The sequence below is a fragment of the Dendrobates tinctorius genome, unplaced genomic scaffold, assembly GCF_039654945.1.
Source record: "Dendrobates tinctorius isolate UK_male_01 unplaced genomic scaffold, ASM3965494v1 ptg000011l, whole genome shotgun sequence".
NCBI lineage: Eukaryota > Metazoa > Chordata > Amphibia > Anura > Dendrobatidae > Dendrobates > Dendrobates tinctorius.
Window position 1 is genome coordinate 97861679 of NW_027361679.1, and position 26583 is coordinate 97888261.

General features: G+C 44.8%; 1 protein-coding gene across 8 annotated transcripts in view; it reads right to left on the reverse strand.

Moving 5' to 3' along the window:
• SPPL2B (signal peptide peptidase like 2B) overlaps positions 1-26583 on the reverse strand; it is a 140134-nt gene that overhangs the window by 65563 nt on the left and 47988 nt on the right. For all 8 annotated transcript variants that reach the window (XM_073545150.1, XM_073545165.1, XM_073545157.1 and 5 more), the window contains exons 3-5: positions 22878-23060; positions 13130-13219; positions 12438-12577 (exon numbers count right to left, since the gene is read on the reverse strand). In XM_073545150.1, coding sequence (XP_073401251.1) covers positions 12438-12577; positions 13130-13219; positions 22878-23060 — 413 coding nt within the window. The remainder of the gene's footprint in view (positions 1-12437; positions 12578-13129; positions 13220-22877; positions 23061-26583) is intronic.

A 26583-nucleotide genomic window follows, 5' to 3' on the forward strand; every position in this document is an offset into this window, starting at 1 on the left:
CTGGTTAGACCGCACATGGAGTACTGTGTACAGTTTTGGGCACTGGTGCTCAGGAATGATATAATGGAACTAGAGCGAGTACAAAGGAGGGCAACAAAATAAAGGGGATGGGGGAACTACAATACCCAGAGAGATTAGCAAAATTAGGATTATTTAGTCTAGAAAAAAGACAACTGAGGGGCGATCTAATAACCATGAACAAGTATATAAGGGGACAATACAAATATATCTCCGAGGATCTGTTTATACCAAGGAAGGCGACGGTCACAAGGGAGCATTCTCTGCGTCTGGGGGAGAAAAGGTTTTTCCACCAACATAGAAGAGGATTCTTTACAGTTAGGGCAGTGAGAATCTGGAATTCCTTGCCTAAGGAGGTGGTGATGGCGATCTCAGTTCAAGGGTTCAAGAGAGGCCTGGATGTCTTCCTGGAGCGTAACAATATTGTATCTTAAAGTTATTGTTAGATTCTTAAGAAGGACGTAGATCTGGGGATTTATTCTGACAGAATTTTATAGGCTGAACTGGATGGACTAATGTCTTTTTTCGGCCTTACTAACTATATTACTATGTTAAATCACGTGAAGTCATTATTGCCCTCTACTCCTCTTTGGCCAGACCTCATCTGGAATACTGTGTCCAGTTTTGGGCACCACATTTTAAAAAAGACATCAACAAACTGGATCAAGTTCAGAAACGAGCGACCAGAATGGTGACCGGTCTGCAAACCCTGTCTTATGAGGAAAGGTTGCAGGATTTGGGAATGTTTAGCCTGCAAAAGAGAAGACTGAGAGGAGACTTAATAACTGCCTGCAAATATCTCAAGGGCTGTCACATTGTAGAAGGATCATCTTTATTCTCATTTGCACAAATAAAGACTAGAAGCAATGGGATGAAACTGAATGGGAGGAGACACAGATTAGAAATCAGAAAATTTTTTTTGAGTTAGAGTGATCAATGAGTGGAACAAGCTGCCACGAGAGGTGGTGAGTTCTCCTTCAATAGAAGTCTTCAAACAGAGGCTGGACAGACACGAATCCTGCTTTGAGCAGGGGGTTGGACCAGATGGCCCAGGAGGTCCCTTCCAACTCTACGTTTCTATGATTCTAACACCATTCAGATGTAATGTATTGTTGTGGAGTATCTAAATGGATAAGAATCAGTAACTACAGATCAAGAAGGGGGGCTGTTTGGGGAATAAAATCATTAAATGGTGGAGATTAGTGGTCACAATAATGATAAGTTAAAGTGACTTTCCACTCCAGGCAAATTTGTTGCAGGCAGTGCTGTTTGCCGAATACCATCCGTGTCATGACACAACTGTCGAGTGACCCGGGACCAGGGGCACCTTTCCTGGCCCAAACAAGGGTGCGCCCTAGCTCGCCCTGTTCCCCGCCTTTGCCTTATCACCTAAGTTTGCCCCTCGTATGTCCCCTTCCCCCACCCAGGGAAGCAGGGGCGCTACTGTGCACTACAGTACACCCACCCGACAAACAGGCCAACAAAGACAAGGGTAAACTAAAAACTTCACACACACAAAACATTCTCTCACATATAATAGAGAATCCACCAGGGTGTGTAGGAAGGGGAAGAAGGCAAAACAGGGAAGGATAAGGCATTACCAAGCATACAAACCAAACAACAGTCACTTATAATTCCTCCAGCACTCCTTCTCATAGCAGCTTCTCTCCCTCCTACTGTCATGAAGCAAGAGCTAACTTTAACAAGGACTAGGTAATAGAGTCCAGATTTTATAGGGAAACGGAGTGGCTAACCAAGTACAGGTAAACACAGGTAAACACAGGAATTTCCAACATGGCCGATTAACCCCTGTTCTGCTGGAATATAAACATTTAAGAAACCAGAGAAGTGCTTCTTCTCAGCTGCAGAGTAGGAGCAACCAGACACTGCGGTCTTCTGGATCCGCTCCGCTAACCCCATGACAATCGGCGTGTATTGAATACACAGTTCTGATTCAGCTCAGTCAGCCAGTTTAAGTTATCCAATATTTCATAAGAAACTTTGTGGCACATTACTGCGTGTATGTAAATCTTATACTTGTGGTCACATGATAACCACTCCATCTGTTTAGTAGAGTCAAATCATAACAGTGTGTATATTACACAAGGTTAGTATTTGGCAAGCTGCACTGCTTTCTGAAGTATGCTCCGGGGTTAATAACCCTTTTAAAGGCCCCGTCTCACTAAGCGATCTCGGTAGCGAGATCGCTGCTGAGTCACAACTTTTGTGACGTAACAGCGATCTCACCAGCGAGATCGCTGTGTGTGACAGCGATCAGCGACCGGCCCCCCTGCCGGTATCGATGATCGCTGGAAGAAACCTCTGGACATTTCTTTGGTCGCTGGTCTCCCGCTGGCCAGCACGCATCGCTGCATGTGACAGGCGGGAGACAAGCGATCAGGTGTAAAAAATAATAAAAAAAATAAAAAATATAGTTATTCTCACCTTCCGACGTCCCGTTCAGCCATCCTGCCTCTCTCCACGCTCCGGTCCCAGTGATCCTTTGCACGAATGACCGCGAGACTTTGTTATCCCTCGAGACCGTGAAATCTCGCGGTCATTCGTGCAAAGGATCACTGGGACCGGAGCGTGGAGAAAGGCAGGATGGCTGAACGGGACGTCGGAAGGTGAGAATAACTATATTTTTTACTTTGATTCTATTTTTTACAGCGATGGCAAGCGATGCCAGGCGCTCGGCATCGCTGTGCTGATCGCTGGTGAAGCTGTCTGTGTGACAGCTCACCAGCGATCACATAGCGACTTACTAGCGATCCTGACACCTTGATATCGGTGTCGGGATCGCTGGTAAGTCGCTTAGTGTGACGGGGCCTTAAGTCTATCCAGAATCTGGAGAATTGACAGTGGAACAGCCAATATCATCTGCTTGTCTGCAAATGACAATTACTTTAATACGATTTTAATCATGTTTAATAAATAACAATGCTTCACTTTTTAATGTTTATGTGACTATCGATACAGAAAATATAAATCCAGTTACCACACTCAGGGGTGGATTAAGGGTAGCCAGGGCCCGGGGCAGTTCAGACTCTGTGGGCCCCCCTCGTCACGTGACGGGGGTCACGAATCGTAGAGCCACACTCTACATAGAGAATAATGGGGCCTCCAGCACCAACCTCCACCCGCAGAGCCACACTCTACATAGAGAATAATGGGGCCTCCAGCACCGACCTCCACCCGCAGAGCCGCACTCCACATAGAGAATAATGGAGCCTCCAGCACCGACCTCCACCCGCAGAGCCCCACTCCACATAGAGAATAATGGGGCCTCCAGCACCGACCTCCACCCGCAGAGCCACACTCTACATAGAGAATAATGGGGCCTCCAGCACCGACCTCCACCCGCAGAGCCACACTCCACAGAGAATAATGGAGCCTCCAGCACCGACCTCCACCTGCAGAGCCCCACTCCACATAGAGAATAATGGAGACTCCAGCACCGACCTCCACCCGCAGAGCCGCACTCCACATAGAGAATAATGGAGCCTCCAGCACCGACCTTCACCCGCAGAGCCGCACTCCACATAGAGAATAATGGAGCCTCCAGCACTGACCTCCACCTGCAGAGCCCCACTCCACATAGAGAATAATGGGGCCTCCAGCACTGACCTCCACCCGCAGAGCCGCACTCCACATAGAGAATAATGGAGCCTCCAGCACCGACCTCCACCCGCAGAGCCGCACTCCACATAGAGAATAATGGGGCCTCCAGCACCTACCTCCACCAGAAGAGCCGCACTCCACATAGAGAATAATGGGGCCTCCAGCACCGACCTCCACCCGCAGAGCCGCACTCCACATAGAGAATAATGGAGCCTCCAGCACCGACCTCCACCCGCAGAGCCGCACTACACAGAGAATAATGGAGCCTCCGGCACCGACCTCCACCCGCAGAGCCGCACTCCACATAGAGAATAATGGAGCCTCCAGCACCGACCTCCACCCGCAGAGCCACACTCTACATAGAGAATAATGGGGCCTCCAGCACCGACCTCCACCCGCAGAGCCGCACTCCACATAGAGAATAATGGAGCCTCCAGCACCGACCTCCACCCGCAGAGCCCCACTCCACATAGAGAATAATGGAGCCTCCAGCACCGACCTCCACCCGCAGAGCCGCACTCCACATAGAGAATAATGGAGCCTCCAGCACCTACCTCCACCCGCACTCCACAGAGAATAATGGGGCCTCCAGCACCTACCTCCACCCGCAGAGCCGCACTCCACATAGAGAATAATGGGGCCTCCAGCACCGACCTCCACCCGCAGAGCCGCACTCCACATAGAGAATAATGGAGCCTCCGGCACCTACCTCCACCCGCAGAGCCGCACTCCACATAGAGAATAATGGAGCCTCCAGCACCTACCTCCACCCGCACTCCACATAGAGAATAATGGGGCCTCCAGCACCGACCTCCACCCGCAGAGCCGCACTCCACATAGAGAATAATGGAGCCTCCAGCACCTACCTCCACCCGCACTCCACATAGAGAATAATGGGGCCTCCAGCACCGACCTCCACCCGCAGAGCCGCACTCCACATAGAGAATAATGGAGCCTCCAGCACCTACCTCCACCCGCACTCCACATAGAGAATAATGGGGCCTCCAGCACCTACCTCCACCCGCAGAGCCGCACTCCACATAGAGAATAATGGGGCCTCCAGCACCGACCTCCACCCGCAGAGCCGCACTCCACATAGAGAATAATGGAGCCTCCAGCACCTACCTCCACCCGCACTCCACATAGAGAATAATGGGGCCTCCAGCACCTACCTCCACCCGCAGAGCCGCACTCCACATAGAGAATAATGGGGCCTCCAGCACCGACCTCCACCCGCAGAGCCGCACTCCACATAGAGAATAATGGAGCCTCCAGCACCGACCTCCACCCGCACAGCCGCACTCCACATAGAGAATAATGGAGCCTCCAGCACCTACCTCCACCCGCACTCCACATAGAGAATAATGGGGCCTCCAGCACCTACCTCCACCCGCAGAGCCGCACTCCACATAGAGAATAATGGGGCCTCCAGCACCGACCTCCACCCGCAGAGCCGCACTCCACATAGAGAATAATGGAGCCTCTGGCACCTACCTCCACCCGCAGAGCCGCACTCCACATAGAGAATAATGGGGCCTCCAGCACCGACCTCCACCCGCAGAGCCGCACTCCACATAGAGAATAATGGAGCCTCCAGCACCGACCTCCACCCGCAGAGCTGCACTACACAGAGAATAATGGAGCCTCCGGCACCGACCTCCACCCGCAGAGCCGCACTCCACATATAGAATAATGGGGCCTCCGACACCGACCTCCACTCGCAGAGCCGCACTCCACATAGAGAATAATGGAGCCTCCAGCACCGACCTCCACCCGCAGAGCCGCACTCCACATAGAGAATAATGGGGCCTCCAGCACCGACCTCCACCCGCAGAGCCACACTCTACATAGAGAATAATGGGGCCTCGAGCACCGACCTCCACCCGCAGAGCCGCACTCCACATAGAGAATAATGGAGCCTCCAGCACCGACCTCCACCTGCAGAGCCCCACTCCACATAGAGAATAATGGAGCCTCCAGCACCGACCTCCACCCGCAGAGCCGCACTCCACATAGAGAATAATGGAGCCTCCAGCACCTACCTCCACCCGCACTCCACATAGAGAATAATGGGGCCTCCAGCACCTACCTCCACCCGCAGAGCCGCACTCCACATAGAGAATAATGGGGCCTCCAGCACCGACCTCCACCCGCAGAGCCGCACTCCACATAGAGAATAATGGGGCCTCCAGCACCAACCTCCACCCGCAGAGCCGCACTCCACATAGAGAATAATGGAGCCTCCAGCACCGACCTCCACCCGCAGAGCCGCACTACACAGAGAATAATGGAGCCTCCGGCACCTACCTCCACCCGCACTCCACATAGAGAATAATGGAGCCTCCAGCACCTACCTCCACCCGCACTCCACATAGAGAATAATGGGGCCTCCAGCACCGACCTCCACCCGCACTCCACATAGAGAATAATGGAGCCTCCAGCACCTACCTCCACCCGCACTCCACATAGAGAATAATGGGGCCTCCAGCACCGACCTCCACCCGCAGAGCCGCACTCCACATAGAGAATAATGGGGCCTCCAGCACCGACCTCCACCCGCAGAGCCGCACTCCACATAGAGAATAATGGGGCCTCCAGCACCGACCTCCACCCGCAGAGCCGCACTCCACATAGAGAATAATGGGGCCTCCAGCACCAACCTCCACCCGCAGAGCCGCACTCCACATAGAGAATAATGGAGCCTCCAGCACCGACCTCCACCCGCAGAGCCGCACTACACAGAGAATAATGGAGCCTCCGGCACCTACCTCCACCCGCACTCCACATAGAGAATAATGGAGCCTCCAACAACTACCTCCACCCGCACTCCACATAGAGAATAATGGGGCCTCCAGCACCGACCTCCACCTGCAGAGCCGCACTCCACATAGAGAATAATGGGGCCTCCAGCACCGACCTCCACCCGCAGAGCCGCACTCCACATAGAGAATAATGGGGCCTCCAGCACCGACCTCCACCCGCAGAGCCGCACTCCACATAGAGAATAATGGAGCCTCCAGCACCGACCTCCACCCGCAGAGCCGCACTACAGAGAATAATGGAGCCTCCGGCACCGACCTCCACCCGCAGAGCCGCACTCCACATAGAGAATAATGGGGCCTCCAGCACCGACCTCCACCCGCAGAGCCGCACTCCACATATAGAATAATGGAGCCTCCGACACCGACCTCCACCCGCAGAGCCGCACTCCACATAGAGAATAATGGGGCCTCCAGCACCGACCTCCACCCGCAGAGCCGCACTCCACATAGAGAATAATGGGGCCTCCAGCACCGACCTCCACCCGCAGAGCCGCACTCCACATAGAGAATAATGGAGCCTCCAGCACCTACCTCCACCCGCAGAGCCGCACTCCACATAGAGAATAATGGAGCCTCCAGCACCGACCTCCACCCGCAGAGCCGCACTCCACATAGAGAATGGAGCCTCCAGCACCGACCTCCACCCGCACTCCACATAGAGAATAATGGGGCCTCCAGCACCTACCTCCACCCGCAGAGCCGCACTCCACATACATGGCTGCTCTCAGTGCTCTGTCTGTGCTGTGCGCACAGGACCTGTGATGAGGTCACAGGAGGGGAGGAGACAGGGGTCACATGATCGGGGGCCCTGACACCTTACCTCCTGTGATCTCATCACAAGCCTTTGCACGCTACCAGCAGCATCAGCGTTCAGGCTATTTGTAGATGCTGCTGGTAGCAGAGCACATAATGCCGCCCCCACGGTCACTCACTTTTAGGTGGGGAGAAGATGGAGTGCCATTGCAGCAGCCAGCAGGAATGTGGTGGGGGCCCCCTTAGAAGCTCTTGTGGTGGGGGCCCCGGGGCTGAAGCCCCGCCTGCCCTGCCTATAATCCAGCCCTGCGCGGTGGCGGATTATAATGGGGCAATTTACTGGCCTGGGCTGTGGGCCCCTTAACCCCACTGGGCCCGGGGCAACTGCCCAAATTGACCTCATTATAATCCGCCACTGACCACACTAGCCAACGATCCAAACCATGTGTGATGCTTTCTGCTGCCCACAAGTCAACTTTACTGTGTGTGGACTGGAACAAAGTCAGCAGGGGATTTACTGACAGCTTTATTGTATAACTGGAGGCCTAGATAAGGCTGGGTTCAGACAGGGAAGCTGCGCTAGCGTGATCGCAACGCGATCACAAAATGACAGTAGTGTTAATGCAGTCCATCAACGCTATGCGTTGAATGGACTGCATTAACTCAATGTGAACTTGGCCTAAGATAGGATAGTAATTTACACAAATAAAAAACCTGCATGTATCTTCTGTGTTATTCCATGGGTTCTAGTGTGGGGGGTATACACAATCACTTTCTGAAGAATGTAATCCATCACATTTCTCAGTCAAGTAACTCCCATTCATTACAGCTCATGGCGCATACATGTCTTAATGCACTGACTATATAGATAAGACAGGGAGAAAGTGCGTGTCTGCAAAAAGAATGCCATCAGCAATGTTTTCAAGAAAAATAGAAGATCTGCTTAGGTCTACAAAGTGGCTAAGCCAAACAGATAAATATTTCTTTCATCTGACAGCGTTCAGGACATATATAGCATTTAAAAAGGGTATTCCCATCTCCAAGATCCTATCTCAATAGGTACTAGGTGTAATAAGATTAGCAAATACCTCCAATTAGAGATGTAGTATAGTATTTTTGATTCATTTACCTCATGTGCTGAATATAAACCTGTCACCAATTTTTTCCAATATCTATGATGTGACTGCATTCTATAATGCTGCATGTCATAGAAAATATTAAAATTCTCTGAAGTCACCCCCGTCCTTGTTCTTATCACACAGATTTCCAATAAGGAAACAAGAGGTGATTGTCTCCTAGACTTAGACAATTGGATGTGGCTGAATAAAGAACCAGCTTAATTAACATTCAAGAGCTCCTTTTAGGACAAAAACCATGAGGATGTCTTTTGGTGTGTAGACAAGAGTTATAGTTTGGACAGGTAATTGAGATTTAGAATAGACAGAAGAACTATTTTCAAACAGATACGCTATTTATCGTATGCCTTTACACAAATAGCAAAATAGAAGTGTATTTGTCCCCAGAAAATGCATTTTGAATTCAAGTGACACTGTGGTTTCCTGCAGGGGTTATATTTCCAATAGCTAGCCTAGATTCTAAGTCTTCGAAAGAAAATATGTAATATTGAAGCTTACATCTATCCGATATTTATGAGACCTACATTTTCAGCGCCAGCGCGAAGTAGGGAGGAAGATACATATTTTCTCATAACTGTAACCCCTGCTTATAGGCCACAAATTGATAATGCACAAATCTTTGACAGCAGCCATGTCATGTTTGGTGTATGGATAACGGTAAAATCCCAATAAAAAAATAAGGCGTGAAATCCCAAACTTCTCTAATCATCCAGAGAGGAGTTATCGAATAAGTTGGAATTTTCATAAAATCCTGAAATGCTGAGAACATCCCACAACCCTTCCCACGTGAGGTCATAACGGGAGGGGGGGGAAGGAGGGCGTTGGAGTAATTCAGGTGCTCAAAAGATCAAGGCAAATTATGATCTTGGTTCCTGTGGAGTGCTACATGTTGTGTATGCATGAATCCCATTTGCTGATTGTCTCCCCAAGCGAAGCGCTCTCCTTTGGCTAAGTTGACTCATCTCTGTAAGCGGCTTAGTAAGTTCTTTTGTTAATCCCCTTTATTTTCTGTAACTGTATATGATGTATCGTTATGTCCCTTTGTAAAATCTTAATATATTTTTCATAAACACTGCCTCCCTTTGGATTAATTATAAAATTAGTTCTGTTCCTTTTATTATGTAAAGTCATACGCTACCTTCCAGGCCTCTAGTCAGCCTGTAAAAATCAACTGGTGGTGGCGGCGAGTAGCTTCATGTTATCGTGGAGTTAGCAGTGATCGTACGAGGGTACATACATATTTCATGAGCTGGAATCGGAGGTGCATACGCTCACTGTTAGTTTCCCGATAACTGGCCAATTAGTGGTGACTGCCTGCAGCCTCCTCCGTTAGTCGTCAGCCAATTGTGTAATTGTCCGGAGACTAAGGAGCAGCAGAGAGCTGTTCGACACAAAGATCACAGCGTATGATTCTGCGTGACCTTTTCGGGCTGCAATATTTTGACACTGTACATGACTCCAATTTGCCCTGAAAGGCAAAAAAAAAAAAAAAAAGACTTCTTATACTCCCCTATAGGGAAGTTTGATCCGATGGGAGTCACTGGTCTAGGTCCGGAGCATCCTCTCTTCTTGCGATGCAGCCCTCCCTCTGTGCTTTGTGTGGATGACGTGTCCTACATCATCTAGATAGTGTATCCCTTCGAACTACTGCACAACCACACTTTTCTCTGCCCTGTCGAGGGAACAGCAAAGTACTGCATAGCGCATGCGCCAGGAAAGGTCAAAAGAGCGCCGGTGCATGACTGGAAAGAGAAGTCTGTGTAGAAGTGCAAAGGGGAACAATCTGGGCATGATGTAGGATAAGTCATCCACATGAACCCTACAAAGAGGACAGCATTTCAAGAACAGAGGTGGCACCTGAACAAGACCAAACATGCCCATCGGACCAGACCGCCACGTAGGTGAGTATACTAAAATGCTTTTTTCATTCTTACAGGGCGAATTGGAGTCATATGTGCAGCATTATATAATGCTGTCACATGCGGCTAAAAGGTGGTAGCCATAGATTATATCAAAAAAACTAGTGACAGGTTCTCTTTAAGTATCCATGGTTACAACCACTAACAACTGTCACTATGAATGGTCGTAAAGAAGGATACCTAAGCTACTGCAACGCCCTGCATACGGGGTAAGTGACATAGCGAATCTAAAGAACTATACTATATTTCTAATTTGAGGTATTTGCTAATATTATTATACCTACTACATATTGGTATAAGATCTTAGAGATGGGAATATGCCTTTAAAGGTACATGCACTCAAGGAATCCACATATGGTGGTTAAAGGGAATCTGTCACCTCATTTTGGCGCGGTATTTAAATTACTTGGGTCCAGTCCAATGGGCGGTGTTTCGGGTCCTTTCCTCCACCCCTCCTTGGCCTCCATATTACGTGCATGCGCATTGAAATCTGGACACGCGCAGTATGCTTAGCCCAACTGTGGGCAAAGCCGAAAAGCATTAGTGCGCATGTGCCAGTGAACTATGTCCTGGAAGTATTTCGCTTTGTTCCGGGACATAGTTCACTGGTCTCAGCTGATGGGACTACAGCTCCCGTCATCCAATGCCTGCTGCCGCTAAAAACAGCGAGAGCAGGAGTGGCTCATGGGAGTATTCATCAGCCAGTGCCTGCGCTGTAAATAAGTAATTTAAAAAAAACAACAGAGTGGGTTCCCTTGTATTTTTGATAACCAGCCAGGCAAAACTCACAGCTGTGGGCTGCAACCCTCAGCTGTCAGCAAGGCTGGTTATCAAGAATAGGGGGGTACCCTATGCCGTATTTTTACACTGGATGTTCGGACCATCCCATTCAAGAGAATGGGGTTCAGGTTCGGGATTGGGTCCAGGTACTGATCTGGTACTCAAACTTTTTATAACTGTTCGGCCGAACTGCAACATCCAGGTGTCCGCCCATCTCTAGTGGGGACTCGCTTTTTTTTGTGGATTGAGCCAAACCTTTTATTGGGGACATTTTACATAATGTTTGGGATCACATTTATCCTGCGTTCTATACTGAGCATTTACTTTGGGATTTCTATCTAAATTTTAGAGTGATGTGATTCAGATTAAACCCCTGAGGTATCCATTCACTATAATGAAGCAGCAGAGTTACTGGCCTCTGTTCAGGGTTGTCCTTTTCAGAAGTGCTCAAAACTATGGCAGACCGCGCTTTTATGCACGCCTAAAAAGATGGACACTGCCGTATCACAGGTCAGACAGCGACCACAGTTCCTTCATCTACCTCATTATAGGGAATATGCCACCATGGGTTCCATCTGAATCAAGTATTTCAGAGATTTACAAGGAAGCCTCTGTGTAAGAACTCAGTATAGTGTGCAGGATAAATGTGAGCTGAGCCATACTGATGTTTGACGTCAGTATTGACATTTTTATTGGTACCATTTCCGGGCAAATTACATTTTTTTGATCGCTTTCTATTCCAAATTTTGGGAGGCAGAATGAACAAAAACCAGCAATTAAAAAAAAAAAAAAAATACAAAAAATTTATTTTTTTTTAATGCAGTTCTGTATGTGATAAGGCAGCTTTATTCTTTGGGTCGGTAAGATTACAGCAATACCGCATTTCTATAGCTTTTTTTTAAGCTTTTGGCACTTTTACACAAAAACTATTTTACAGAAAAAAATAATTATTTTTGCATCGCTTTATTCTGAGAGCTATAACTTTATTTTCCGCTGATGGAGCTGTATGGCAGCTTGTTTTTTGCGGGAAAAGAATGTTTTCAGAGGTACCATTTTTACTTACATTGTCATTTTTAATGAGTTTTATTCCACTTTTTATTTGGTGGTATGATAATAAAGTATCATTGTTTTCTGTTTGTTTTTTTGTTTTTTGTTAGTGTTCAGTAAACTTGTCAAATAGTGGGACAGTTTTATAGGTCGGGTTCCAGACGCAACGGTACCAAATAAGTGTGGTTTTTTTATTAAAATATTTATGGCTACAATAGATTTTTTATTTTATAAATATTTTTTTACAATTTTTTTTTTTTTTTTTTTTTTAACTTATTCCCTTTATAGGACTTTCACTTTTTTTCACTTTGATCAAACCATACCTAGGCAGATGTACTCACTTCTTAACATCTCTGCTACCAGCCCAGTAGCCACCAGTAGCGACTGTTCCTACAGCCATTATAAAAATGATGACCATGTTGTAGTCCACAACAGGTTCATTTGATGCGTACATCGCCACTTTTACAGACTGCCTAAATGTCTGCAATAAAAACAAGTAAAGAAAAGTTAACAATTTACATTCAAAATATTGAGACAATTAAAGAGTTGCATTTTATGTATTTAATCCATTTAATGTTAAAAATACCATTTGTAATGTATATATTATTTATATATATACACATACATACATATACACATACATACACATACATACATACATAACGCCCCTTCTCGTCCTATGCTATAATAGTGCATTGCAGCGAGCAAGTCATGTCTATGGACCACCATAATTTTACAGCACCATAGAACAGTGAATTCAGCTCCTGAGCCTGCATAAATGCGCAGTAATAGTACGGCATTATACAACTGTCACGATGCTCTAAAAACTCAGATTGCAAAACAGCGCTGACTGGCGATCGGGAAGCATGATGGGTGTAACTAATAAGGAGCAGGACTCCTTTTGTTATTTTAGAATACTATAAGCTCAAACATTTTAAAACCCCTTTAAACAATTTTTACCATTCAAGCATCTCTCATTATTGATATGGACAGTGGGTTTAACGGTTTAAGTAAAACCTGCCTTATTGCTTACCTTACTGATATCTAGCATATCTGTATAGCTAAGAAGAGCCACAGGAATGTCAATCTCCTCGTACTGGCTACGGTTACCTCCGGGAGGGACCTAAAAATTATTACAATATGACATGTAAGATTGACATTTTTGGCAACAACTTTTTCCCACTTTTAGGTCTCATTTACACTAGTATTACTATTCTTTATGGTAGAAATGACCTTTTGTCAGCAAAAAGGTCACTTTATTTAGGCTTTTGGGCCTACAGCCTCCTGAGACACAAATGCATTATTGCTATCAACTTGATTCCATATTATATTTAAAAACGTGACTGCAGACTGCCCAATCGTGACAGTGTCCGATATGCTCAGGTTGGTAGTCACGTGACCCCATGTACGAAAATTGCCAACTAGTCTCACCTGGCTTCTCTCAGTAGAAGAGAACTGAGAGAAGCGCTGACTGATTGCATGAATGCTCACGTCGTGATCAGGCAGAGTCTATAATCACAGAGAGACTGCACTCTTTTCTTCCAAGAGTGGAAAATCTCTTAAGTGTAGGTGCACTCGTTTAGTTCTGCATCTTCTGGCAAGAAAAACACTACGTAAAATAGGCAGGATTTTTTTTTGCCTCTTTTTAGGTTTTTTTTTTTTTTTTAACATGCGTTTTAGGTACCGATTTTTTCCCCACTGATTATTAGGAGTGAAATCTGGGGCAAAAACGCTGAAAGAATTGATATGCTGCAGATTTAAATCTGCAAGTCAAAAATAAGCAACGTGTGCATGAGACTTCGGGATTCTCATTCACTTTACTGGCACTAGGAAGTCAAATCTGCGGAGAAAAGAAAAAAAAAAAACACGACAAATCTGGAAAGTGTGCGCACAGGCTGCCAACACCACTCTAACGATAGATATATTTTGAAAGCGAAGCAGCCATTTCATACAAAGTCACTGAAAGAACAGCTCAGTTTTTTCTAGTTTTAGCAACTCATAGTGCAATGTGTAAAATGAATACCAGTGCGGCCAGGAGTCAAATGTGTCTTGCCAAGAACAAACCGCAATGCATAATTTTGTGTGTGTCAAGACGCCAATGTAGAACCAGATGGAATAGCTGACTCACTCACTGAAGTCGGTGGAGTCTGCCTAGCTACATAATCCGATCCATCATTTAGCCATAGATTATGTCCATTTCTGGCCTAACTCAGTATAAGGTCATGTGAACAGTATTACTGATCATCAGGATGATGACGCAATCCATTATAAAAGGGCTCTACACATGATTTCTAATGGTGAGACAACAAAACACAAGAAAGCATTCCAAACGTTACAGGCAAGTAATTTAGAAGTGCTTTCCTAACTCATCAATAAAAACCAGCAGAGATTCAGAAAACTTCAGGTTCTTCATTTACATAGAGATGAAAACAGAATTTACAAAAAATAAGGTCACATCAAGAGCAGGGTGACCCAAAATTGGTTGGTGCATTTCAGAACGGTAGCCTGCTTCTGGTCTGAAATGCATCAGCTGACTTAGGCTTTTCTCTTCTGGATATTCCCATATGTTCACACTGTGGTTATCGGAATCAAAATAATCTAAATTATGTTTTATGGACAGCTGCCTTTTTCTTTTGCGGGAATCTGACAGCTTCCTCATATCCCACAAACTGGGCCCATGTTTTTATCTAACTTTTTATATCGCTTCCAACATGCCCCTTTCAGTTTGTGTAATAATTAATTTTTTTTTTAATGATAAACATTTAATTGCTTTTTTTTCCTTCCACAACACTAAAATTCTCAAATTTTTAAAACTGTTTTTTCCTTCATTTGTTTACGATAACTTGTGCTATACATAGCCACAGGGTGGCTATCATAGGAGGATCGTAATGGCAGGCACAGGGGTCTTCAGCAGAGCCCTAGCTGTCGTTTACATTTTAAAAATTACAAAACGGAAAATGAGCCGCTGTAAAAGTTTGGGCATCCTTGACGATTTGTGTGCTCAGATAACTTTGACCAAGGTTTTTTAGACCTTAATTAGCCTTTTATGGTTATGACTTGTTCACTATCATTGTTAGGACAGGCCAGGTGATGCAAATTTCCCAGCTTTACAAAACCCCAGCTTCCTCTAACCTTGTGCAAAAACCGGCAGTCATGGGTTCTTCTAAGCAGCTGCCTAGCACTCTGAAAATGGGGATGGTTGAGTTGAAAAGCGTTGCCCTTTCCTCAATTCGAAATGTAATTAAGCAATGGCAGTTAAGAGGTCAAAGTAAGGTCTAGGAGACCAAGCAAAATTTCAGTGAGAGCTGCCCGTAGGATTGCTAGAAAGGCAAATCAGAACCCCCTCTTGACTGCAAAAGACCTTTAGAAATATTTAGCAAACTCTGGAGTTTTGGTACTTTGTTCTACTGTTCAGAGACAGATGCACAAATATGGCTTTCTTGGAAGAGTCATCACAAGAAAACCTCTCCTGAGGCCCCAACATAAGATTCAGCGTCAGACGTAGGCAAAAGAACATCTAAACAAGTCTTATGCATAGAATCATAGAGTTGGAAGGGACCTCCTAGGCCATCTACTTCCAACCCCTGCTCAAAGCAGGATTCGCTAAATCATCCCAGACAGATGTCTGTCCAGCCTCTGTCTGAAGACCTCCACTGAAGGAGAACTCACCACCTCTCGTGGCAGCCTGTTCCACTCATTGATCACTCTGTCAAAAAGTTTTTTCTAATATCTAATCTGTGTCTCCTCCCATTCAGTTTCATCCCATTGCTTCTAGTCTTTCCTTGTGCAAATGAGAATAAAGATGATCCTTCTACAATGTGACAGCCCTTGAGATATTTGTAGACAGCTATTAAGTCTCCTCTTAGTCTTCTCTTCTGCAAGCTAAACATTCCCAAATCCTGCAACCTTTCCTCATAAGACAGGGTTTGCAGACCGGTCACCATTCTGGTCACTCTTTTCTGAACTTGCTCCAGTTTGTTGATGTCTTTTTTAAAATGTGGTGCCCAAAACTGGACACAGTATTCCAGATGAGGTCTGACCAAAGAGGAGTAGAGGGCAATAATGACTTCACGTGATTTAGACTGTATGCTTCTGTTAATACATCCTAGAATTGCATTTGCCTTTTTTGCTGCTGCATCACACTGTTGACTCATATTCAGTCTGTCATCAATTAGTACACCCAAGTCTTTTTCACATGTGCTGTTGCTTAGCCCTATTCCTCCCATTTTGTATATGCTTTTTTCATTTTTATTGCCTAGATGTAGTACTTTGCATTTTACCCTGTTAAAGTCCATTCTGTTAGTTGCTGCTCACTGCTCCAGTTTATTTATATCTTTTTGAATCCTCTCTCTTCTCTATTATTAGCTATCCCTCCTAGCTTTGTGTCATCAGCAAATTTAATCAGTTTACCCTCAATTCCTTCATCTAAATCGTTGCTAAAGATGTTGAACAATACCGGGCCCAGGACAGAGCCCTGTGGTACCCCACTTGAGACATTCTTCCAACTGGATGTACAGCCATTTACAACCACTCTTTGGGTCCGATCACTAAGCCAGTTATGAATCCACCTAACAGTTGCCTTGTCCATTCCATACTTAGTCATTTTTTCAATAAGGATTGTGTGAGATACTTTGTCAAATGCTTTGCTGAAGTCAAGATATACTATATCTACAGCATTTCCCTGATCCACCCAATCAGTGATTCTGTCATAGAAGGAAATTAAGTTAGTCTGAAATGACTTATTAGTTACAAACCCATGCTGACTCTGTTTAATCACTTCATTCTTGTCCAGGTACTTACTTACATGTTTAATAATTTTTTCAAAGATCTTTCCTGATATAGAAGTCAGACTCACTGGCCTATAGTTTCCTGGTTCCACTATCTTCCCCTTTTTGAAGATAGGAACAACATCTGCTCTTCTCCAGTCTTCTGGGATTCTCCTGTTCTCCACAAATTTTCAAAGATTATGGAGAGGGGTTCAAAAATTTCTTCTGCTATCTCCTTCAGAACTCTGGGGTGTAATTCATCTGGACCTGGAGACTTGAATTCATTTAGGTTAGCTAAGTGTTTCCTCACTAACTTTCTGTTTATAGATATCCTGGAATCTTCTATTCCCTTAATAGGACAGTGAAGAACAATTGCTGTTACATTTCCTTTATGAGAGAAAACAGATGCAAAATAGGAATTTAAAAGTTCGGCCTTCTCAACATCCTGTCTTACCATTTCATCATTTTCATCCTGTAAAAATCCTATAGCATCTTTGACTTTTCTTTTACTTTCGACAAATCCCCAAAATCCTTTATTATTGCTTTTGCCATCTCTTGCAAGCCTCAATTCATTGTCAGCTTTAGATAATCTGATTTGTGCCCTGCAAGTTCTGCAGACTGCATTATATTCTTTAGATATGCCTCCCTCTTTCCATTTTATAAACATTTTTTTCTTCCTTTTTAGCATGTGCTTAAGTTCTGTGTTGATCCATCCTGGTTTCCTTAAACGCTTCCTATTCTTCCCTCTTTTTGGAATTGTTAACGATTGTGCTTGGAGAATTTCATTTTTCAAGATTTCCCATACTTCCTTTCCCATGCATTTTGGAAACAAATCCTGTGGACCAATGAGGTTAAAATACAACTCTTTGGCCACAAACGATTAAAGGTATGTTATGCGTAAAAAAGGCACAAAATTTCAGAAAAAAAAAAAAAAACACAGGAAAAGAACATCTCTCCAACCATTAAGCATAGGGGTAGATCAATATTGCAGCCAATTTCACAGGGAACATGTCACTGGAAGATGGATTCAATAAAATGTCAACATTCTTTATGAAAACAAAACCACATCTGTAAAAAAGCTGAAGCTGAAAAATAGGATGGCTTCTACAAATAGATAATGGTCCTAAACACACGTCAAAATCCACAACAGACTACCTCAAAAGGCGCAAGCTGAGGTTTTACAATGGCCCTCAAAGTCACCTCAAACTAGCAGTGCATGCAAGACGACCCAGGAAGCTCACAGAACAGGAATAATTTTCCGAGGAAGAGTGGATGAAAATCTCTCAAACAAGCATTGAAAGACTTTTGGCTGGATACAAAAAGCGTTTACAACCTGTGATGTTTTCAAAAGGGGTTGATACTAGGTACTAACCATCCAAGGTGCACAAAATTTTGCATCGGCCCATTTTCTTTTTTGTAATTTTTAAAATATAAAAAGATGAAAATATTTTTTTTTTGCCTAAAATACAAAGGAAATTGTCATCTTTAACTTTAGGCCTTTTAGAGATCATTTAATCTTCAAACTGGCTTAACTGTTCACTATAACTGTAATTGTGACCGGTTGCGCCCAAACTTTTACATACCACTGTACACAGAGCACATAAAGAACACATACATAGACATAAGTATATACAGAGCACATACATATGTGTATAAACAGAGTAACTTTATACAGACATGCACACAGACACACACAGTGGGCATGGAAAGCACAGGGTGGGCCATTTATATGGATACACCTGGGTGGGCCATTTATAAAATTCGATGCAAAATGGCCGACTTCAAAATGGCCGCCTTCAAAATGGCCGCCATGGTCACCACCCATTTTGAAAAGTTTTCCCCCTCCCATATACTAATGTGCCACAAACAGGAAGTTGATATCACCAACCATTCACATTTTATTTATTTAGGTGTATCCATATACACGGCCCACTCAAGTGTATCCATATAAATGGCCTGCCCTGTATTCAGACCCCTTTACAATTTTCACTCTTTGTTTCATTGCATCCATTTGATTAACGAGAACAAAAGAACTTTTTTGAATTTATGTACACTCTGCACCCCATCTTGACTGAAAAAAAACAGAAATGTAGAAATTTTTGCAAATTTATTAAAGAAAAACTGAACTATCACATGGTCATAAGTATTCAGACCTTTTGCTCAGTATTGAGTAGAAGCACTCTTTTGAGCTAGTACAGCCAGGAGTCTTCTTGGGAATGATGCAACAAGTTTTTCACACCTGAATTTGGGGAACCTCTGCCATTCTTCCTTGCAGATCCACTCCTGCCGCCGACCTCGATGTTGCGACCCTGCCTCCTGTGACCCCCACTCCACCACCACCGCCCCCCAGGTAAGCACCACTATGTTATTTAAAAAAAATATTTTCCACCCTAAAATTTAGGGTGCGTCTTACAGTCCGTTGTGTCTAATAATGGGCAACAATAATGTATAATATAAATTTTACACACACACACTGTGTATATATTATATATATATATATATATATATATATATATATATATATACACACACATATATACATAGACACACACACACATGTACATAAGTATACATATACATACTGTGATAAAACGCTCCGGGATCGCCTTTGCTGGGGTTAAAGGCCACGTGGGTTTAGCATGAAACTCAGATGCACAGCCGGGATCCGGACATAACTGACACTGGGTCAGGTTTATTTCAGGTGAAAGCAAAACATACAGAAAAATAAAGCATAAAACAAAAACCTTGCCTGTCCTGCACTAAATAAACAGGGTCCGATCAAACTACCAACTGGAGGGCTTCTCCCGTCCAGTCAAATCACTTTTACCATGAGAACTGTTTTCACTCACAAGTGTTGCTCACACAGACATGCTCTCTGTGTTTCCCAGGCTGAGCCACTAACCCACCACCTGGCATCCTTTTATACCTGCCTCCCTCGGCTCATTAGTCATCAGGTGAGATACTGACCAGACTAGGCCACATAGGAAAGGTATCTGGACGAGATATACCTGCCTTCATCCACTATTCCCCCATGATTCTCACTTATCCCCCCCCCCGCTCAGAACACTCCGGTCGAGCAAGAACCTCCGCCAAACAGTGCACTCGGGACAGGGCATCTGCATTCCCCATCTGTACCCCGGGCGGTGCTCCACCGTAAAAGTGTAGGCCTGTAGGGCAAGGAACCACCGGGTCACTCGGCTATTCCGTTCCTTGTGCAAGTGCATCCACTTGAGAGGGGCATGGTCAGTTATTAGCCTGAACTTTCTGCCCACCAGATAATATTTAAGGGACTCTATAGCCCACTTAATGGCTAGGCACTCTTTTTCCACTACCGCATACTTTTGCTCATGTTTATTCAGCTTCCTGCTGAGATAGAATACCGGGTGTTCCACTCCGTCCCTCTCGTGACAGTACGGCCCTGATACCGGTCTCAAAGGCATCAGTTTGCACCACAAACTCGCTGCGGAAATCCGGAGTCACCAGTACGGGCTGAGAGCAAAGTGCCCATTTTAGGCTATGGAAGGCTTCTTCAGCCACTGAGTTCCATTTAACCATGACGGCATCTTTCCCTTTGGTAAGATCCGTCAGGGGGGTAGCGATGGCTGCAAAATTGGGGATGAACCGGCGATAATAGCCGGCGATCCCCAGAAAGGCTTGCACTTGATTCTTGTTAACTGGTTGCGGTCAGTTCTGAACCGCTTGAATTTTATCGACCCCGGGCTTAACCTTACCCCTCCCAATTACGTAACCCAGATACTGGGCTTCTTCTAGCCCAATGTGACATTTCTTGGGGTTCGCGGTTAGACCTGCCTCCCCCAGGTCCTCAATCACAGCTTGCACTTTCTGGAGGCGAGTCTCCCAGTTCACGCTGTAAATGACAATGTCATCCAAATAGGCAGAAGCGTACTGCCTATGTGGCCTCAGGACTCGATCCATCAGTCTCTGGAATGTCGCTGGCGCTCCGTGCAGTCCAAACGACATACACATACTGAAATAGACCTTCCGGTGTAGAAAATGCAGTCTTCTCTATGGCAGCCTCCGCCAGAGTGATCTGCCAATACCCCTTTGTTAGATCTAGGGTCGTAATATACCGGGCTTTCCCTAACCGATCTATTAATTCGCCAACCCGGGGCATAGGGTAGGCATCAAAATTTGAGACCGCGTTCAGTTTCCTGAAGTCATTGCAGAACCGGATGGTGCCGTCCGGTTTAGGAATTAACACAATCGGGCTGGACCAAGCGCTGTGCGACTCCTCAATGACCCCTAACTCTAACATTGCCTTGACTTCTCGGGAGACGGCTTCATGGCGTGCTTCCGGGATTCGGTAGGGTTTCACATGGACAGTGACCCCAGGTTCCGTTATGATATCATGTTTCATAAGCGTAGTCTGCCCGGGTTTTACTGAGAAAAACTTTTGGATGTGAAGTAGAAACTGCCTAACCTCAGTCTTTTGCCGCTCTGAGAGAGTCTCTGCAACCCGTACCTCCGGTACGGTATGCGAGCAGACGGGCCGGGCCAAATCCGCTGATAAGGCAGACCGATCTTTCCAGGGTTTTATCAGATTCACATGATAAATCTGTTCAGGTTTCCTTTTACCTGCCTGATACACTTTGTAGTTTACTTCACCAACTCTTTCCTTAATCTCAAAGGGGCCCTGCCACTTTGCCAGGAATTTACTGTCGGCCGTGGTGACCAGGAACAACACCCTATCTCCGGGTGCAAATGTACGGATCTTGGCGCCCCCATCATAGATTCTTTTTTGGGCTCCTTGAGCCTGCATCATGTGCTCTTTGACGATGGGCATAACAGCCGTATTACATGATCTATCACCGTTTTAAACGGAGTGACCTGACCCTCCCAGATTTCTTTTGCAACGTCTAACAGTCCACGGGTACGTCGGGCGTACAATAACTCGAAAGGCGAGAATCCAGTGGAAGACTGGGGCACTTCCCTGATGGCAAAAAGCAAATATGGAAGTACATAGTCCCAGTTTTTCCCCATCCTTATCTATCGCCTTTCTCAGCATCTGCTTCAGAGTTTTATTGAACCGTTCGACCAGCCCATCTGTTTTGAGGGTGATACACGGATGTGCGTAACGGTTCGATTTGTAGCAGCCTGCAGAGCTCCCTCATTACCCGTGACATAAAGGGAGTCCCTTGGTCGGTGAGTATCTGTTTTGGAATACCGACCCGACTAAACATATGCACCAGTTCCCTGGCAATCGTCTTGGTGGCGGTGTTACACAAAGGGATGGCCTCCGGGTAACGAGTGGCATAATCCAAGATGACCAGGATATGTTGGTGACCATGGGCGGACCGTGGAAGTGGCCCAACTAAATCCATCTCAATCCTCTCAATAATAGGTAGGGGTACCAAAGGGCTACAGAACTGGGGTTTAGGCACAGAGGCTTGGCAGTCAGGACAAGACTCACAATATACACGATCATGATACACGCCTAGCCAAACAAAACCTAGTGCCAGGTTCTACGGGTACCCCATTTATCATTTTTACATTTGTCCTAGCCTGAGAAAGGGTAGGATCCTTTATTTGCTCGCTTTTGAAGTCATCTTTCTGGATTTCCACATCCGGCAAACGGGGAGGTGGTCGGCTGCCTGCTCCCTCCTCTTCCCTGGTCTCCTCAGTATCCCCCGCCATGACTGAAAACGGGAACTGAAGCTCATTTCCAGTAGACTCGCCACTAGAGTCTCCCTGGGGAACCTCCTCCAGGGGTTCGGGACCCACACACGCCCTGGGAGAGGAATCCCGTACACTGTTACCCTGGGGCATCAACTGATTCTCCCACAATTGCCAGAAGTGGGGGAAATCGCAGCCCAAGATAACATCATGTAACAACGCGGGGACAAGTCCCACTTTATGTTGCACAGATCCATAGGATCCATAAGTCTCACAATACACACAATTAGGAATAATGAAACGAGCCCACAGAGTTTGTACAAGTCAAATGGTGCACCTTTTTATATACATACACATATATTTCTACATATTCCCACTTACCAGCCTCTCCCGACTGACGATCAGCAATCCACGAGCACCATTGATCTGTGCTAGTCGTACCTTTTCATAGAAAGTACAATTTCCCCTCATTACCATGGGGATACTGTTACTGAATCCACCATCTGGAACATCGGTAGGGGAGCAAAGCACAGATGTGGTCTGATCCTGAAGATGGAGCAAGGCCTAAAAGAACGATGACAAATACATGTGATATCATAGACCTAATGGAAAACAGAAGAATTACCTGGGTAGAAGGGCAAAATGAGCAATTGTAAGTACACAGTGCTATTTAATATGATGACTGCAATAATAAGAGGGTACAATTTTGATGGCAGGACTTCTTTTACCATCAGTAGGCACAGTTATCTGCTACGGATACCAATTTCTTCCCTTTATTCTCTTGTCACCGTCTAAAGAGGACGTTTAATGATTATGTGTTACTGGGGAACGTGAACCATTATATCACACTATCAGTTTGCTCGTGTTGCCTCTCCTTGACAAATTTCAGCATCATTGTCCCCAGTAATACTAATAGGAAAGTTATTAAATGGTAATCCATCATAGACATTCATGAGATATCCACAGGATATGCCATAAATTTCTGATGAATGCGGTTCCTACCTTTGGCACCAACACCCATGTCTGACATAGGGAGAAGTGGATGTTTAATGCCTCACATCCTAGCAAAAGATGTTTAAGGGGTTTAAATATCTTTCTTTAATTGAAAAAGTTACTCTTTATGCGGATGATAAGTTACTGTTTCTAAGTGATTGGCCCAATTCATTAAAGGAGGCAATTGCCATAAAAAATTATTTTGGAACTCTTTCTGGTCTTACAACTAACTGAGCTAAATCTTCTCTTATGACCCTAGGCCTGAAGCCACCTGCACCTACAGAACTCTCAGGTCAACTAAAAGTAGTGACGTCACTCAGGGATTTGGGAATTCAAATCAGTAAAAGAATTTCAGATTATGAAACGCTAAATATGTTACCAATGCTACCCAGATTTCAACAAAAAAACAATGCGTGGTGTAAACTCCCGTTGTCTGTAACAGGGAGGGATAACCTAATCAAAATAGTTCTTATGCCACAAGCCTTCTATATTCTGCATAATGCCCCAGTCTTGCCGCCAAGGCGTATGTGTTTCAAATTGACAGTATTTTTCAACACTTGATAAGGAAGAAGAGAATTCCCAGGGTTAAGTTACAAGCCTTGAATAAGCCTAAAACTAATGGTGGTTTAGCAGTACCAAATCCCTTTCTATACTACATTTCTTCACAATTACAACACTCGAGAGGCTAGAATTGGGAAAATGTAGCAGCTACCTCCTCAATGACCATGTTGAGATAGCAGCTAAAGGCAAGTCCCACATTTGGTCCAAATGTAGGACTCTGGGAGATTTTTGATGGCACGAACACCAACTTCCTGAGTATGCTTGCTATGAATAGAATTTGGAAAAAAGCCAAAGATCTACTTTAAATACTACGTGTCACTAAATACTTGTTGAGTTGGAAAAACTCAAACTAGTTAGAACTTGATAAACTAACAGAGTTTGATCTTTGGGAACAAAAAAAAAAAAAAAAAAAAAAAAAAGATAAACAAGATAAATCGGCACAATAAACCAATTATATAGCGAGGAGTATTTTAAAACATTTGAGATGCTCAGGCAAGAATCTGATTTACTTAACAGTAGGTTTTCCCAATATTTACAATGCAGCCACGCCGATGCAGTTCAAGCCAAAATGTAATGGATTGACCCCAATGCATCTTTCCTGGATATGGAGGTGTCTGAAGGAGACACAAAAAGGGGCGATCTCTATATTACATTACCGTTTAAAAGTTTAGGGTCACTTAAAATTTCCTTCTTTTTGAAAGAAAAGCAGTTTTTACCAATGAAGCTAACATTAAATGATTCAGAAATACACTCTAAATATTTTTAATGTGGTAAATGACTATTCTAGCTGTAAACGTCTGGTTTGTAATGCAATAACTTCATAGGTGTATAGAGGCCCATTTCCAACAACCATCACTCCAGTGTTCTTATGGTACTTTGTGTTTGCTAACTAATGGATGGTTAGAATACCCTTGAAAACCCTCGTGCAAGTATGTTTTGTACAGCTGAAAACAGATGGCTGATTAGAGAAGCTATAAACCTGGCCTTCCTTTGAGCTAGTTGAGAATCTGGAGCATTACATTTGTTGGTTCCATTAAACTCTCAAAATGGCCAGAAAAAAATAACTTTCATGTGAAACTCGACAGTCTATTCTTGTGCTTAGAAATGAAGGCTATTCCATGCGAGAAACTGCCAAGAAACTGAAGATATCCTACAACGGTGTGTACTACCCCCTTCAGAGGAGAGCACAAACAGGCTCTAACCAGAGTATAAAGAGAAGTGGGAGGCCCCGCTGCACAACTGAGCAACAAGACAAGTATATTAGAGTCTGTAGTTTGAGAAATCGACGTCTCACAGGTCCTCAACTGGCAGCTTCATTAAATAGTACACGCAAAACACCAGTGTCAACGTCTACAGTGAAGAGGCGACTCCGGGATGCTGGCCTTCAGGGCAGAGTGGCAAAGAAAAAGCCATATCTGAGACTGGCTAATAAAAGGAAAAGATTGATATGGAGAAAAGAACACAGACATTGGACAGAGGAAGATTGGTAAAAAGTGTTATGGACAGATAAATCCAACTTTGAGGTGTCTGGATGACACAGAAGAACATTTGTGAGATACAGAACTGAAAAGATGCTGGAAGAGTGCCTGACACCATCTGTCAAGCAGGGTGGAGGTAATGTGATGGTCTGGGGTTGCTTTGGTGCTGGTAAAGTGGGAGATTTGTACAAGGTAAAAGGGATTTTGAATAAGGAAGGCTATCACTCCATTTTGCAATGCCATGCCATACCCAGTGGACAGCGCTTGATTAGAGCCAATTTCATCCTACAGCAGGACAATGACCCAAAGAACACCTCCAAATTATGCAAGAACTATTTAGGGAAGAAGCAGGCAGCTGGTATTCTATCTGTAATGGAGTGGCCAGCGCAGCATTCCTTGATGAAAGTAAAGTTTGAAGGAGAAAATTTCAAATAAAAAAATTTTTTTTTCGAACCTTGTCAATGTCTGGACTAGATTTTAAATTCATTTGGCAACTCATTTGATTAATAAAAGTATGAGTTTTCATGGAAAACACAAAATTGTCTGTGTGACCCCAAACTTTTGAACAGTAGTGTATGTTTATTGGAAAATCGTAGTTACTTAACGATAACGGTATTTCTTTGATCCCATGACGGCACCACGGAGAGAGAAGGATCCGCCCTCAGGGACAGGAAACCTACAGATGAAAAAGGCGGTACCTCTCTCCCACATCAGTTGTTTTACAGAGCATTACACAGAACTTTCAGTTGCAACTCAAATGGTTATAAATAATCCAAAATTAATCAAATTAAGCTTAATAGAGGCACCGTGTGGCTAAGTACTAAAGCTAAGTAACTCACTCTAATGTGCACACCTGTGTGTGAAAAGGGAGGGGATTTACGGGTGCCGTCATGGGTCAGAGAAATACCGTTATCAGTAAGCAACTACGATTTTCTCTTTCCCCCATGACGGCACCACGGAGCGAGTTACAAAGATTGTACATCTAGGGAGGGACCACAGCCTCCAGAACCCTTTTCCCAAAGGTGAGATGTGAAGAGGAGGTCAAGTCTAGACGG